Source organism: Schistosoma mansoni, chromosome 4 (genome assembly GCF_000237925.1).
Source record: "Schistosoma mansoni strain Puerto Rico chromosome 4, complete genome".
Taxonomy (NCBI): domain Eukaryota; kingdom Metazoa; phylum Platyhelminthes; class Trematoda; order Strigeidida; family Schistosomatidae; genus Schistosoma; species Schistosoma mansoni.
Window position 1 is genome coordinate 13,515,129 of NC_031498.1, and position 18,912 is coordinate 13,534,040.

The 18,912-nt window shown below is 30.2% G+C and overlaps 1 protein-coding gene across 1 annotated transcript in view; it reads left to right on the forward strand.

The window, feature by feature from the left end:
* The window catches only part of Smp_145510 (putative shoc2), a 41,933-nt gene that overhangs the window by 8,802 nt on the left and 14,219 nt on the right, over positions 1 to 18,912 (forward strand). Inside the window, exons 5-9 of the mRNA XM_018796889.1 lie at positions 10,153 to 10,261; positions 12,009 to 12,102; positions 12,984 to 13,088; positions 14,744 to 14,861; positions 17,192 to 17,316. Coding sequence (XP_018651985.1) covers positions 10,153 to 10,261; positions 12,009 to 12,102; positions 12,984 to 13,088; positions 14,744 to 14,861; positions 17,192 to 17,316 — 551 coding nt within the window. The remainder of the gene's footprint in view (positions 1 to 10,152; positions 10,262 to 12,008; positions 12,103 to 12,983; positions 13,089 to 14,743; positions 14,862 to 17,191; positions 17,317 to 18,912) is intronic.

Sequence of the window (18,912 nt, forward strand, 5' to 3'; positions counted from 1 at the left end):
GCACATAATAATACTACTTATATAATATTATTACTTTTCAATATAAGATTGAAAACATATGAAAACAACCCACGAAATAAAAATCTACTTTCTTGGCGTCCTTGTTTTTATTAAAAAATGAATAGTTTGAAATTTGATGACTTATGAAAGTTGACCTTATTTCTCTTACTTTGTTTTGCTTTGCCTTGAACTAAATAGATATCCCATAACTAACTTACTCTGCAGTACTTTTATACTAGATTAGTGTATCTAGTTTATAAAAAACAGAGAGGTTACATTTAATAATTTCTGTTCCAACCATTATTTAGAAGAAACTATCATTCTATTCCGATTTTGTATACAGGATAGGCTATTAGGGAATTTTACTTATTATTTACTATGATTATTTCAACATAATTTACAGTGTAAAAATCTCATTTTATTGTTTAACAGTTTAGTTCAATTTAGCAACTGATTATTTTGCTTCCTATATATTTGTACCTTTATTGATGACATAGTGGTGTGTGTGTAAGTGTAGATTTTCAACTTTGAATAGATTTCATGTTGGATTAATAAAATCATCTTAGTGAAATTGTTGCATTCACTTAATTTTAATTACCTTGATATATTTACAGATTGTGTGGAATATTTTTAGATGCATATTGTGTACAGATTATCTCCGATAAAGTCAAATCAATTGATTTATATATATATATATATATATATATATATATATATATATATAGTTATATCTAGAGCTTTGATTCTTACTATGCCGCGTACTACTAGACTACTTGAACGATAGAACCCGCAACGCCGCAAAGAAAAGACAAAAGACTAGTAAGTAGGAACTTTTATTCCCCAAAACAGTGTCAAAATATAGTACAGAAATCTCATGTATTTATAATTATTGGCTGAATGTAAATCATCATTTCGGTTAACCAATAGGCACATAGGGGTCATTCTTATCCATCCAATGGGGAAGCTACACGTCGACATTCTAGAATATTCCCTTAGCAGTGATTGGATGGAAAGTCTGCGGCTCTTTCTGGGCTTCTTAAGGCTTTCTAGAGTTTACCAACGAGCTGTCCTTATATATATATATACTATGCATTGTACCGTTAAAGGCAGTCAGTAAGAAGTTTTAAGCTAAGATTTTCCGTTTATTGATAGGTTTTTTTATGGATAAATATCAGAAGTTTAAAAATCTACTCAAGCCTCCTTGCTGAATACTGTGAGCAAGTAGACCTGAAATGGTGTTCCAAGTATTGTAAGCTATCCAAGACTAAACAGTTTAACAATGATTTTTCCCATTTGGCCTATTGCAAAAATCAAGGAAATAATTAAGTGCTAGACATTTTTTTTTCACTTTTGGATCATATTTCCTTATTTCATTGATGAGCATTACTCAAACATATTAAAACGTCATTTTTTGGTTGGTTATTAAGAGTTCTAGTTCCATGTTTTCAACATTCATAAATAAGGTACATAGGAAACCATGCCATATGGAGATTTTACCATTAAGCTTTCTGAATTTTAATTCTTTAATGTTAGGTCTGAACTATCAAAGTAATTTGATTGGTGAAGGATTCAAGATTTCATTAATTGACTGTAGATGTGTAGCTTACCGAACAACGTGATGTCTTGCCGATCTCTAATTAGTACGTTTAACTGGGATATGTCATTGGTTGTCGTCCAACAACTAGTTGGCAGACAGTTTATATAATCTAAATGTTTGAGCTGATCCTCTACAGTTGTAGAGAGATAGCATTGCTGTTTATGAAACTTTAAGGTCAATAGTGAGATTTTTATTGACGTCTGGAAGATATGTGGAAAGTACTAATTATTGAGAGACGTTTATAAAATTATTTTTCTGAACAATTACGGTCTGAATATACATTAAAGAGAAATTTGTTGCCATAACATAATTTGTACCGAGAATTATTTAGTTTTACTGAATAAAGAAAATATTGGTATTCAGAGTGTACATGGTTGTATAAGCTTTTAACATTTCTTATGATTACCGGAGGTATTTAGTTCAACATAAGATCATACTTTGCTTATATTCACCTGTAAATGGAATTATTTATTTTTGTTAATTATTGCTATACTACAAATTGATGTTAGTTCAGTTTTTATCTCGATTCTACTTATGTTTTTATCTGAATGACTAGTTACGTTATACTTGTGTTTGCAAATCATTCCATTTGTCTTGGTTTTCTTAGAGGAAAGTAGATCAAACGCTTGTTTTAGATAGACTAAAAGACATATTCTGAAATCTGACTATTAACTAATCTGGATAATTGATATTACTGGATGTTCACGAGTACTTAAACCATGTGAACGTGAAATTGTTGAAACATTATTTCTCAGTATGGAACATACAATGTGAAATAATCCAGTCTAATAGTTTAAAGAATGATTCCCACTATTAAGAACTGGTGGTATTCGAGTTATCGATTTCGTGATCCATCAACTGAATTGTAAGAATCAGTTGTAAACCTGAGAACATTTTTATTTAAATCATTAGGTATAACGATTTGTTGTCATATCAATGAAAAATATTTGAACTTCACGAGCTAGACTTCGTTTAATAAGGAACATTGAAGAATGATAGACTGGTTATTACTCGTAATGTATTAGATAGTTGCTATGGGTTTCGTAGATTAAACAGTTTTTGCAGTCTATTTCTTGCACTTATGTCAACAAAGGTTGGAGCAATCAATTTTCGAATATTATCTGTAAGCTGAAATGCTTTGGATAAATTTTGCCCCCGATAGTTGTACAATATTGCCATAAGTCATAAAACACATTCTGCATATGACAACCTTTAAAATTTAATTTTCATTCAAGATTATTAATTGCCTCACAGTGATTGAACCATTTTATACTTTTTTAACGGTTAACTAATTCATTCTGTTATTTGTTAGTAATATATGTTCAACAAGAACAAACAAAGAATAAATGTTACTTCTTAGAACACTTTAAACGTCATGCAAATATGTGACATAGATGTATGACGATTACTGAAAAGAAAAATCAATCTCATAAGTTCTTCCATTCAAGTTGCAATATGACTTATTTCCCTGAATCAAGCACTACAATCAAGTTAAAAGTATATTATTCAAAAACGTTTCATCCTTTGATTAGTGAAACACTGATATTAATAGTAGAATGCCATTCGATAACGAAAAAAGTAAACTCTTTGTATTTAATAAATATCAGAACGTTTAGATTATCAGATGGATATTTTGTTAAGATTTTTAAGTAAAATGAAACAGTTAATTTGCATATTGGAAACAGAATGATGTTGTTTATATAGTTGAATTGTAATGCGTCAACATCTGAACTAAGGATAGGGAGTGAAGTAGTCAAACGCGTCGACAACTTCACTTATCTTGAAAGTCTTATCAGCCTTAATGGGTTAGTGTCTGACGAAATCTCAGCACGAATTCAAAAAGCTCGTTTGGCTTTTGCCAACTTACGTCAACTATGGCGAAGTCAAGATATCTGTCTGTCAATTAAAGTACTAGTATACTGCGCAGCAGTCCACTCTGTTCTACTTTACGGCTGCGAAACGTGGCCATTAAGAGTAGAAGATACTCGTAAGTTACTAGTATTTGACCACAGATTCCTTAGAAATATTGCTCGCATCTGCTGGGATCACCGGCTAAGTAATTGTTAGGTTAGGCACAGGGTATCAAAGAATGATGGTAAATCAGTTGATGAAGATTCACATCCTCATCAACTGAGATAGTTGGGCCACGTGGACCGATGGATATAAGTGCCTGGTTCTACGTTGTAGCTGACTGGCTGACTCAGTTGAGTTGTAATGTTCTTATTTAATATTTTGGTACTGGAAAACTGTATTTTACTAACATAATTATTCCATTGTCATTATATCAAAATTTGTGTGACCCTGTTTCAATAAGTAAATAATTACTTATCTAGTCATTGGATACACTAGTTTCTTGACTTATGTATGGATTTAAAATATGAAATTATGTATATCACTGGATTTATAGTAGTTGTTAACGGATATTTTATCAAAGTTGTAGGTTGGTTGAATGAATCCCTGGCATAAGGTTTTGTTCTAGTTGGGAAGTGACATCAATCGTATTATTGAAACTCAGGTTACTCAGCGATACAATCGGAAAAGATATAACTGAGCTTTACTTATTCCCTTTAAAATTGAGATAGTCACGTGAAATATCACTAAGTAGTACCCGTTTTTACAATTAGTTCTTGACGATAATTGAATTTGTGTACATTTAAGAAAATCTACCCCTTCAAATTTACAAATGTACCATGTTCATGGGTACCAATTAACATGAAACGTATGTTTCAAACTGCCTATTACTTGCCGTCCATCCACTAAAATCACGAAAATCTTTATCACGATCTGAAATCATTGAGCATTTTGGTCACATTTCAACCTTATTGATGGGATTTAATAGATACTAAAAACTGAACCATATGATGTTGATTACTATCAAATTTCCAGTTGGTTTAAAGATTTACAAGCATCGAGTAAAGTAATTCGTCTTCGTTTTGTAAGTCAGTAAATTCGAATCATCCAGTTGTCATAATAACTACGTTTCAGTCGTGTCAGGATTCATTTAATCAAAGCCTTCATTTCATACTTAAAATTTATAATTTCTTCAGTGTTTTGCGTGTATGAACACTAAAATGTTTCATTGTTTCTTCGATGGGGGGTCATTGTATTATGTATTGTAATGTTTTAAGTGATCAATAAATTCATAATAGTTCATGCCAAAATTTATCTTTAAACTTCTATCATATAATGCATTTGAGTCAATTAACAACGAACAATAGTCATAAATACTATTCTACTTACTACTTAACCTAATTCTTATAGTTGTAACTTTATAATTATATGTTGAAGTGCCATGAAACAATATGAGACTTCAGATTCATCCGTAATACCAAATGGCTACTCACTTGGAAGTTTATTTGTACCATTTCTCATGGGATGAAATTCATCCTGAAATTATCAACTGATATTAATCGAATTTTTAAACATTCTCCTGTTTGTTATTAAATTTTCTATACTTCTAAAAGTTTATATGTTAGTTTATTGTTTCTAACTATGCTACGAGTTCTGAGAAAAAATTAGATAGGTTTAATCTCGAATTGATTCTTGAGTTTACTAACAGTCGTCATGTAGATTAATTGTTTAAAAAAACCATTGTATTTATATAACTTAAGTGGATATGCATCATGTTCTTTTATTTTAATAATTCCTTTGATATTGTACTACGATTTCTGTTCAAAGGAAAAAACACAGCCGTATGGTTGCAAACATTTGACTATAGTAACGTCAGGTCTTTATAGATTACGTGATCGATTCAAATAATCGTTAAGTTATAAATTAATATGATTTATAAGACGTCTACCCAGTTGTTCAATAAATATTTACTCATATTAAGGAGGATAATTACATCTCCAAAAGATCTCAGTGATTGAACTTTGAGTAAATCCAACGTTTTGCTCAGGAATCTGGATCAAGCTTTTCCAAGGAAAGGTAATCAAACATTTAAATCATCGAATAAAAATAAATAAATGGTTTTCCAGTTAACTATACTAAACAGTTTATCCAGTGATGTTAGCAATGTTGAAAGTAAGAATTTGTTGTAATACGTATGGACATTCAGTGTGAAAAGTGAAGAAAAGTTTATTAAGATAACAGTTAGTGTATGTGTAAAGGGATCTATCCATGATCCAGATTACTGAGCGAGACTTTGGATTTACTTAAAGTTCATTCGCTGAGATTTTTAGAAACATGATTTTGTTCCTCAATTTCCTACATTAATTTGGCAGCCGACTACTGTACAATATTCGTTCAAATATAGACGAAAGGGCGAGACTGATTTATAGACAAACCAATCAGACTTAGGATAACAGGTTTTGGATTTTGGCGCGAAATTCTCTCACTAATTTGCCTAATAGCGTTTTTGCATTTTAGCTGATGTCAGTTCGTGATGAAAACCCTAAATCCAATTCCTAACCCTCACCATCAACTGTAAACCATAATCCTTATTCTTCACACTGCATTATAACTCTTATTTAGCCCTAGTAAGTACGTAGACATTCTCAAGGTCACTTCAGCGTCACTCAGAGGTCGTCCATAAATTATAGTCTTAACGACGAAAGTTCTTATAATTTGCTCTTATTATTTAGCTCAATATATGCAAAGAAGAACAGAAATTTAATGAATTACTGCTTGGATAGTCAACATTCCCTATGAAAATACCAATGAATGTAGAATGATGAAGATTAATTAATTCTTTGTCATAGAATCATGTTATCTGTCTAATGTTTTTAACTTTGATTGATACTGTTACTACTTTTTCTAATCTAGCACTTGTCTTGATAATTTAATCTCGTTCTGCTGGTTTATTATGAAATCTTGAATGATGGTCATATATTCTATGTTCTAGGTTGTGTTACTTTCCCTGAGCTAGATGACATAACCAAATTCAGTCTGATCTCGAGTGTGACAGTCATCATTACTGACATTGTATAGTCGTCGTACTATATCAAGAATTTACTGATTGAAAACACAATCCATTGCTTACTTACTACATTGTCTAAAAGTAACTTTTTCACTGTGAGACTTGAAGATTATGGATTTAGTCACACATCTGGTCATTGTTGTACACTACTGAGACGTCTAAAACCAGTGAAAAACAGTTGTCCAGAGCTTTCTGCTACAAAATTTTTGAACTGTAAACCTGATTTAAATGATATTAAAACGACAATAATAATAATATATTAATTTTAATGATGATTTTATCTAGTGAGGTACATTATTTTTTTAAGAAAAAACTAATTTGTATCGGATTTAATTCAATTTATTCAAAGGAAGTTCATTTTTGTATGTAAGTGTTTATCTTGTTTCCAATTACCTTAATATTTAAAAAATGATCTTTCCGGATTGTTGTATTATTTATGAGATTTTTTGTTCTTTGTAATTTATACAAGTTTATAAACATTAACTCACAGGTTTATTTTATATTTAAAGGTAATGTTACCATGTACATTTTTGATGAATGATCAAAGTTGATTGAAACTAAAAATAATAACGATTCAATGTCAAGTTTGTTTATTTGTTTAAAAGATTTACCATGTTTTTCATTAAACTTAAATGTTTCAGATTTCATTATACCCTGATCTTAAAAATGTTCGCTAATATAGTTAACTATATGAACACAATAGAATGAAAGACTTCACCGCATATTTAAAAAAAATTTTTTTTTACTATTCGTTCCACTGATACCAAAAAAAAAACTTAGAAAATCTATTCATATTAGCTGTTCTTAACCATTTCCATGGCTTGTAATTATACTTCAAAACATAATCACTATCAGTGCTCATTAACTCAAGTGTTCATTTGCCTAAATAGTCTTAAGTACATATCATGGCACTGAAATATAAAATGTATAACGAATAGTAGATTTTAAATATTTATATTTGAATAAACATTCAATGATGATATCGTGTTTTATTAGCTATGGTTATTATTATTATTATTATTATTATTACTGTTATTAGTGTACGAAGTTCATTTCGATCAATACACAAGTAAAATATCTCATATAAAACACTCAAGTAAATTTCCGAAAAATTGAGTTTTAAGTTCATTACCTTATGTTTCTTGTCAAATACAGAATAATACCGGTTTTTATTTATTCATAGATTTTAATGATATTTTTCCGTGTCGAGAGATTTTTCTAATGATAAGATTTGAGTAATATAATATTGAATATGAAAAGTAGATAAAAATATGTTATTGAATATCAGGTTTCTGTTCACTTTAAGTAACATATGAATAATGGAGTTCATCCTTAATTATAATATGTATATGTACAAGAAAGTATAGTTAATAGTCAAAAGAAATCAATAGTTGGAAGCTAAAGTTTGACTATTAGTAATAATGTGTCATTCAGGTCACGTTCTATCATCTTTCTAGTTAACCCTTAAAAAAATCTATTAATAATTTGTTGTATGAAAAGTAATCCGTTGTTTGTTTCTTACATGATGGTCTGGGTTTAGCTAGACAATCATGAGAAACAGAAAAGGACTACATTGCTGTTTCTTTGATGTATAGGATTTCTCAAGAGTGAGTATTCATCAGTCTGCCAGTAATCGATCTGCAGATAACAATCAGTCTGTAATATAATTGTTAAATTGAATTTCGAAAGACCTGTTGTACTGATAAGGTATTGTTGAGTATTAAAAAAATTCTGCGGTTAATTTTTATCCTACGTTTTATATGTTTCACCAGTCTGGTGATAGTTTTCAGATGACAGAACAGCAAAGTATTAATTAAATATCTTCTGTGCTCCATATTTTTGATATAATACGCATTAGTGTAAAGTGTACTGTGTTGACGACTTTGAGTAAACTAATCAGAATTGAGACAGCACCTCGTACATTTTTGCGTGAAAGCAAAGTGCAGTGCTGGACAGCTTGTATGTTGTTATGACATAAGTAAAAATTGGCAAGATTTTGTTGGTAAAATGCTTCAAAACGATAAAAATATGTACTATGCAATCGAACAGTGAACAAAACCTGATGCCTAGCCAAACCACATGAAATACCATCTTCTGATGCAGATTCTGTGTTAATTAATTAATATGATTCAGTAGTATTCTTCTAACTACTGTATTTACATCTCACCATCAAGTTTCCTAAGTTTGTAAATAAAAGGTTGGTAAAAAATCATTGTACTGTAGCTAAAATCGGTTCGTGATGAATAATTATCCATAATATATAACCTCAACATACATTTCTATTTCCACTCTTATTACCTGACGCCAACCATTTGGTAATATAGCTGTTGTCAGTTATGAATGAAAACCCTAAAGGGTTAAAACCTTAACACACAACCCTAGCCCAACTCCTAATATACAGATTTAACTTTATTGCCCTAGCATAATGAATAATTTGACATGTAAAGGATAATTGGTCATATCAAGACCCCTATTCCACTGTTGTTTTATTGCTTTTTATTGTTAATCATCTTATTGCAAGGTAGTGTTTCCTGATTGGTTGATAAGTCGCTAAAGTTCATCAGTGTAATATGCTTTTGTCCTCGAATGCTAATTTATATGTATATACTTTAGTTAGCAGTGTGTATTGAACTGGCTTATGACCAGCCACGAAGCTCATTTTGTTATCTGGCTCTGTTTTATACACTATGCTTTTTAACTCTACCATATTATCTTTCAAAGTTTCTATACATTGTTTGGGACATCATTTCCGATTTTGAACTGTCAGTCGGAGTTGACTCAAAATACGACCTTAATCAGTATGGTACTTTTGGGTATACTAACATAAGTTATTGAACTTATTTAGCACTTATATGCATTTCTTGTTTGGGTCAATTTAAAATTCTTCTTTTATTATTAACTTGTAAAAGTAACGCGGGTGCTTTTTATTGCAAAACATCAACGTTTCCTGTAAATTACATTTTTCCGTCAAAATATCTTCATATTATGTAACTTAATAATAAAAAGTTAGTAAACAGTTTGTTTGAAAAATGTAAGTCAAATGTTTTGATACATAGAGACCCCAAGAAAATACTTATTTAGAAAAAATTCAGAAGCTGGTGTTTTCCACTCTGAGTTTTTGAAAGAGATAAAAAGGCAATTAATTTTCCAACTTGAAGTTTTACATAAATTTCAAGATGATTGAGTTCAAATGAATTAATGACTCTAAATAATATTGAAACTTTTGTAGAGGTATGCTTGAGCGGTTTTAGGGAATTAATTACATTCGTAATGGGTTAACTTTAAAAAAACTGAGAATACACCATAATGATAGTTAAAATAAATCCTATCATTACTTCATCAATGTACAATTATATTTAGATAGACGAATAGAATAATTATTGCAACAATTTTTTTTCTTGTGTTTATTTTTGCTCAATATGATTTACAAAAGTGTGATAAACCAAAATGGAACACATGTATTGTAAACAAAGATGGATGTACATATGCCAATAAGAGACTGATCAGATGCAGCCCTGAACATCAATGAGATGATGCAAACAGCCAATCAATTAATTAATAGGTTCATCAATATTTTATCTAAATAAATTTATTTAGTTTAATTGTGAACAACATATTTCTTATTTTCTTTCATTAGATATAGGCAATTGTAAATTGCTATCCCGTTTTCTTGTGGATTATAATCAAATAGATGAATTGCCAAAATCAATTGGGCAACTTTCAGAACTTACGGTATTAGGAATTAAGTAGGTTTTCTACTGATAATTCTTCTATTCTTAGTTTGTTACTTAATTCTTTGAGTATTCAAGGGTTCAGCTTTCACAAGTTACATGTTATTGAATAATTTTTATAACACATCGGTATGCTGCTACTACTACTGTTGTGAACAAGAACACAGGTAAGGGCGACCGGTTGTATTTAGATACAAAAATACAGAATCTCTTGGTAAAATATGAGAACCACACACTGTGTACTTCATTTGTAAATTTTCATCATTTTTTCTTCACATTCTGTTTGATTCTTCCCCTTCACAATTCCTTTATGTTTGCTCTTCTATTTTGTTCAACTCAATCTTCATAGCCTTCTGATGCCAGGTTCTTCACTTCCGACTGACGTTACATACTAATTATGTTAGTCGACATAAATAGCATACAATACGCCACTAATACTCCTCAAGGGGATTGAACTCATCACTTTTCTTCAGTCTTAACAATTAGCAGATTCACTTTTTATCATTAAGTCAGAATCAGACGAAGCACATATTAAACTTTGATCAATTCGTTACTTGTTCTGTTTTGAATGAAAACATTTCTGACATGTGTTTTGCGATATCATTTGAAGATGTTATATTCTCCAAGTAAACTTATTAAACTCAGAGGAAATAATACATTCAATATTTTAATCCTGGGCTAAAAATATTCTTTATAACACTTCAAGTTTTTGGATGTCATACCTTTACAGTGAAGATAAAGTTATCGGCAATATAGAAGATTAATTAAAATTTTTTTACAAAATTCAATATGAAATCTGTTAATTTAAATTTACACTTCTCACAAATGTGTTTTGTTCATTAAATACCTATTCTGTTTCTTGTAGTTATTGTAAAAGCAGTATAACCTACATTAAAGCTTATAATTGTGAATTAATACTGGCATAGTTTTCGTTTCGGGAAGATGACACTTTTTTATTATATAAAAGATATTTTTTAACTGTTAAGTGATAAAAAATTTGTCATTTTGTTCATTTGAATAAATACTATCGTCTTGTTAAGTGGTTTGAAGTTCTCGGCAGAAAACTCTGAATCTAGATTTTGTGCCAGTTGACACTAGTCATTGAGATGTACCTGCTATCTTGAAGGAACTGATATTCCCTGTGAGATTTGAAACCACTTCGACAAGCTTTACTTAGACTATTGACTTCATTACAATTAAATTGATGGAATTCCATCATTACTTAAAGGGTTAAATAATTATAACAATAATCACTGTTCAATAATCAGTCAATTGTATAGTTGCCGAATCTGTAACAATAACAACTCTCAATCATTACTAGAGTTTTTAGTTTTAGCTAAAATAGCATGATCACATAACCTTTGATAAACATTCCGCTGTTACAAGATGTAGCTCTAAATGTTTTTATTTGAAACCAAAGTTAGTACGAGGACTCCAACTCTAAGTAACTGTTTTTTGTTGAGATGTCAAGTTAGTGTCATGACAACTTAGCTAGTATTTAGAAAATTTTCCATTAACGGTACATAGATTTGTTAAACACACAAATACAACAGATAAGTACTTGAATCGTACAATTTCTTCATCTTGAAGTCAAGATCTATGTGCATGTGTGTGTGTAGGTGACTACCATTTACTGGTTCTATTGAATACATAAAAGTAGTTGGTAATTCATAATTTCTGATTATTTAAATAAAAATTAGTCTTATGTTTATTATTAAACTTCATTATCTCTGATCGACAAACATGTATTTTTGTATTTCAGATATAACTGCTTAAGTGAACTCCCAGTTACGATATGTAATTGTGAAAAATTGACCGAACTGAATATTGAGGGCAATCATATAACTCAGCTACCGGTTAGTTTGCTTGTTTTCTTCTGTACTGTCCTGAAACGCATTCTTGTATAGCATATATGTAAGCAGAAATGCAGAGAAAGTCATAAAATATTCGTTTGGAATTGTTGTCAATAGTAAATTACATCATGAGATATTTAAAGGTAGTATTGACATTATGATTATACGATAGATATCGAACATGAAAGCCCTGAATTTGAGTCTCACGGGTTGGATCGTGGATCAACACTGCTGTAGTGCCCCAGAATAAGACGAACTGTCTGTCCAGTGCTTCCAGGTTTTCAGTGGTGGTCTAACATTGATCGGTGCCTTATCTCAATAAAAACTCACCAACCTCCATAATCATATACTGATAGTTATTCGAATAGCTTTGTCAACAAATCTTTCCATATGCTACTGGTTGCTTCCGCAACAATCAGTCACTTGGATTATTGCATTTTAATGGATTATTGATAAGTAGAAAATTAATTGTCATTGTTGCTTGAGTACATTATATCAATTTTTTGATTACTTGGTATTAGTGATTAATTTCATTGAACACAACGATTATAATAGATATCTCCGATTTAAATTATAAAGTAGATAGTTCTGTAAAAAATAATATAATTATACGGTTGCAGAAGAAAACCATTTTGCTGAAATATTTCATGTTTTATTCTTTATGTTAAAGAATCCTATATTATGAAGAGACAACTTTCCAATGCTTCCAAGTTACCATTGTCTGTTTCATTGAGATCACACTGCGACGTTGACTATAAGACATGCACTGTAGTTAATCTATATTCACTTATTAATTCTATTATCTAAGTATTATTATTTTTTCTTTGGTTTGTTTACGGTTAGAACCTACTTATCTATCTTTCTCTGTGTGTTTAATTGAATAGGAAAATCTATTGTGTCATTTAAAAGACTCACTTTCCGTAGTACTATCTCATAATGATTTCAATTCTTTTCCAATCGGTGATAAAACTCAGTATAAAAATGTCAAAGTAAGTACAAACATACTTTTATTTTGTTGTTTTCACATTGATAATACATTTCCGATGATTTTTATCAGAATATTTTTCAATTACTTAATTATATTTTCTTAGAAATAATTCCATGAAATCTAACTGTTTTTCTTGAATTTCGAAATTAGTAGTTAATGTGAAAGTAAATACAATAATTATCATAGTTTATGTTGGGATGATCCTGAAAATTTCTCGCAATCGGCATGACAAGCTCAGGAAACATCAAGGAGCATTTTATTCAATCAGCGTTTGATTAGAAGTTTTGTTAGAAATATCGCGAAAATGAAAAGTCACATGTAGAGGTTCTGATTGACTGATTACTAAATTGCTGTTATATTTAATAGTATTCTAGGATTTTCAGGAAAACCCAAAGACTCCTAGAGTATTATAAAAACCCTATATTTTCTGTACATGAATGAACCTTTGGAGTAAAGTGCTTCTCGTACATTTTGCGCCTTTTCTCTCATGTTCAAGTTGCTGTGTAGTTCTAGCTTGGGGGTTGCGAGACTAGCTTAGGATCCGAGTATAGAGTTCAATCAACAAGACATATCAGTTTATGATAGATTGATATTTCATATAGTAAATCATTTATAGCATCGCAACCTAAATTATTTTTTACAGAATAAGTTTTATTGTCTGGAATTATTTAGACAATATCTTTAAGTTAGTAACTATTAACTTCACTAGCCTTAGTTACTTGATCAGAGTTTATATGACAGAAAATTTCAGGTGTTACGGAAAGCTTTATTTCCAGTATTTTAAATGTCTTATTATACAGCTGATACATTTACTTTCAAAGTAATTAATCCCTTTGATAAGTTTTGATAATGTAGTAGGAAGACAAAGATTATTAGAATTATGTAATATATCAACGCAGTACATTTCTAATAATATGATGACAAATATACTCGGTAGGAACATATACATATGAAAAATAAAAGGCCAAATATAAAACAAGGAATGTAAGAGGAAAAAAAATTAACAATAACAATAATTTGAGGAACACTGTAAAACTCCTCATCCTGGATAATAAATCAATATGACCACAATAGAATCAGGGTGAGAACAAACTGCTTCCTAATACATAAATGAGGTTTGAATTTTCGTATGGCCATGTATACATATATAGGAGTAATCGGTATTTGTAAGTTTTAGTCTCTGAACAATAATCAAAATAACTGCTGAAGCAAACAAAATCAAATTATCGAGTAAGAAGAGATGATAAGCATCCATCTTCCTGTACCGCTAAACACGTTGTTGTAACAGGTCATAAGACTGATATTAACTTAGGCTTTGTGGTTTTGCACAAGAGTTATCTAGGGCGTACACTAAAGTTTATTGAAGCCCTGGATGTATGAAAATTTAAACCATCCTTGTGTGTTTAAAAACATTTTTTATCGTTCTAAATCAATTCTGATGATGTTGATTTATTATTCACCGTTATGAGTTTCACATTGTTTTTCAAACAGCATTTACTTTCTAAACAGAAATAGATAATAGGTAGCAGTGGAATCCAAGACAGCGTAAAATCGTCACTTTGTTACGATTTGTTTTTTGAAACATCTTTCCTGGATTAACTTTTGTTTCATACATAATTTTTAATCTATATTCTTATTTCGGCTTTTTTTTTAAAGCATTTCAGATTGGATTATAATCGTTTAGAGTTATTCGAAGCAGTCCAACTGTCAGAAAACACTCAACTAACCACACTAAACTTATGCAACAATAATATTATCACTTTAGATTTTACAGGTAAACGTTTTACTTGTTAACTACTTTAAAAAATGCTATGAATTTATTTATGATGCTGTCACAGAGGTTACGTCGTAGCGTAATTTTTCAAATTTCATGGATACAACTAATTAAGTTACTTGTTATTTTGCTACATGTTAGCGATAGTTCCCAGAATTCATGCTTTACATTTTTAATTATCCACTTCCTAGGTTATGTCAATGCACATTATCGTTTCTATATAACTGTAGTTTATTGTCCATGTTGTTTGCAATAGGCTGATTCCAAATCGCGATCACGTGATTCATTACATTTACGACTTGAACAGTCAACTCTTTTTCCAAAAAGTACTTCTGTTACTGAAAAGACGGATGGCGAACTCTAACTAAGGATCTGAATGATTACCTTGGGTGCTAGAACTTTGAAGGAGAGTCCAAAAAACATGTACATTTCCATTTATTTGACAAATAGAACATGAAATATGAACTTTAGACTTGATTATGGCTGACCACTTAGGAACGATGTCTTGCCATGATAAACAGTAATTCACTAGAAATCATTAGAAAAGCTTTTATGGCGACAGTTGCTGATCACTTGTGCCCAGTAGTTAAACGTGTATGCAATTACTGAAAATATGATTGTTTAGTTGTAACAACAAATCAAAAAGCGTTTTAATCGTTAATTTGTAATGGTTTGGATTATCCCGTTGTCAATGCAGGTACACTCGGTTGACGAGTCCCAAACAGAACGAAACCTGCGCCCCCGATTCCACTACTAGCCACATTCCATCTATTACAAAGCGAAAAGTGGTCATTTGTCATTTTATCTATTTCTTACAACTCACCAAGATATTTCAAGCTATACGTTCCGTACAAAAGTTCCTTCTGCTTTTTAATTATCTTTTAAATTCGACATTTATTAACATACAGTTTCATTGTTGATCATATTTTACGAACCCAAACTCGTTTAAAATGAACCTTTACATCTGCGAAGTCCATATGGATGAGCATCACGTCATTAAAGTTTCGAAAGACAATAACTTTGTTTCATTATTGACTCAACACTGATCAAAAGTAGCCAATAAAGAAAGGAAAATATTTGTTTGAAAACAATTGTTTGTTCACAGTAATATTACGTTATTCAAACGAAAGCACGACACAATCCATGAAATCAATGTGATAAATGTTACTGCAGATATTTCTTTCTATTTGAAATATTTCCTACATTGGTTTTGTCGCATTATCATGAACAGAGTTGAGTATTTGACGCACTAACCACTATCAGACTCTTGATAAGTACCTACAAAATATGTTGTTCTGTATACAACAACAACAACAGTAATATTAAAATTTTATGCTTTTGTAAGGTTTTAAATTCTATTTAATCGACTTTGGTAACTTCAGTTGAAACTTTATTGTTAATACAACTTTGCATATTTATATTATTAATTACATGATAACTTTAGCGAACTGTTCTTTGATAGATTAATGTAAATCAGACTTCAGTCAACTGGTTGCCGAAATTAATAATCAATCACGTATATTACCATGGTTTTACTTGTAATCCCAGTTAATCATCTGAAGTAATATTAGCTGATAAATTTTTATTTGTTTTTCAGTAGTTTCAATATTTATCTCTTGTTTTATCAATAAATTTATCATGAAATTAACTTTTTTTTGTATTGAACGTACTAAAGGCGGTAAATAAATTGATTTTATAGTCTGTCGTTATAAAGTAACTGATAACTTTTATATCCAACAAAAAACAGTATTTGTTCTAATAAGAGAAGTGTTTGGTTGATTTAATTACTTAATATAAACTTGGTATCTGAAAATATAAATTAAGATAATGAATACTATTGCACACTTAACGGGAGGATAATGACTGATGGAAGTCTTTAACTGTATACCAACTGTTTGTTATTCACTTTCATATACTATTCGATGTTCAATAGCTAAAAATTTCTTCAGTGTATTGATATTCTGTTCTTTCCTCATTTCAAGATAGCATTCTTTATCAAACTACAAATGCATAACAATATTTGGTGAAGTTTTGTCATGAGTTATTACTCTTGTACATTTTCATCAAAGATCAGTGATATACTTTGAAGTATATTCAAATTTATGAATTGTGGAAAAATTTTAATATCACTAATGTATGATCTTGTAATAATAATTTCATTTCATCTAAACGTCGTATTTAAATGTGACTTATTTCCTAATTTTAATTATAGTACTTTAAATGATTATATTTATGGTATTTACTTATTTAGCAATTTTACTGACTTGATGAATTGTTTGCTATTTTCCACTTACATCAGTTCATTTTTGTTATACTCTGTCTTTCTGAAGGAATAGAAACATTGAAACATCTTGTTGAATTAGACCTTTCCTATAACCAAATTGGTCAATTACCTGATTCCATTGGCGAGTTAGTATCTTTAGAAGTATTAGATTTGACCAGTAATCGCTTAGAGGTAATATTATATAGTATAATGTTCACTTTGTTTATTTATGTCCAACTCTTCTGTGCATATTAGTTGATCACTATCAAGCATATAATCTGTTAAACGTACATATTCGTTATAAACATAAGTACTTGACAAATCCTATGATTAGTAGCTCTGTTTTGATGTTAATTTGATTGTTTTTAATGATTTCTTTTATAACACCTGATAAGACTTAACTAACATTTGTAATTAAGTGTGGTGTGTGCTACTGATGTCGATAGATATAAGTAGTATGTATAATTAGTTGAAAGTGAAATGCCTGGCGGTAGAGGATTAAGATGATTGAAGAGAAGAGGATGAGAACGGAGAATGATTGATGTGGAAACGAAAGAACAATGAAGTTTGAGATGACTGATTGACATCTTATAAATGAAGTATTTACTGTACGGTCCTCAGATTTTATCAAGACATTCTGTAATTTTGTATTCACATTCATTCGGTTCTCCTCACTAGTGTTCTTGTTCACAACATAAGAAGTTCATCTGACTGTTATTTCTTATTGACCATACGCTTAAACAAATGTTGGATAAACATAACTGTAACAAATATGACCATGTAAATTTTTAGTTTGTATTGAAAGTAATGAAAATTCATTTGATAATTAGCCATTAAATGTGGAAAGAGTACAAAAAATACCTATTAACTTACTTTTAGTGTATATAAAACCAACCTAATTCTGTATTTTCATTGTACTATTTAAGATCTAGCACTTTTGCAAATTTCCTTTGTGAAAACCCATAAAATATGAAAATATTTGAAACACTCCCACTGTTACATTTGTATGAGCGACAATTCTTAATTTTTATTTATAAATTTTTCGAGTTATCGAAACTAATAAACTTCAAAGGAATAAAATCGTTGCTCCTTTAAGTTATATCAAAAATAAATTATTACTTACAAGTGAATTTCTAAGCGGTGACATATTTCATTCTCAAATTATCATTGGAGACAGAAGTCAAATTGTTTCTTCCGATTAATCAAATAGACAGAAAAGCATCCCAATATTAAGCAAACCAAGAGAGAAAACAAACAAAAACCAAGTTGGAGTTTTACAGCATTTTCTACCTTATAATATCTTCAATACTGAAAACAATGTGTTCTTCCAGCAAGATGTTTCTTGACTTTTTCTACAGAATTGAAGACAGATATGTTGCCTACTAACATTCATGGTGTTTAATTATTATACAAATGTAGAAAATCTAACAGAATAACACGTAGTGTAGTGAACGAGAACATAAGCGGGGACAATGGAATGTATTTGAAGACATAAATTACAGAAGATTTCAGTAAAATCTGAGAACCATACAGTAAATACTTAATTTGCAAAATATCCATCAATTGTCTCAAACTTGACTGTTCCTCTTGCGAATGTCATTTAATCGTCTCAGACTTCGCTGCTCCTTCACTTCCACAGCAATCATTTACTGTTCTCGTTCTCTTTTCTTATATCTTCTTAATCTTCTGCTGCCAGGTATTTCTTTTTGACTGATGGTACATACTACTTATATCTATCGACATCAGTAGCACACACTACACTGGGTCTGTGACAGATTTTGATATTTC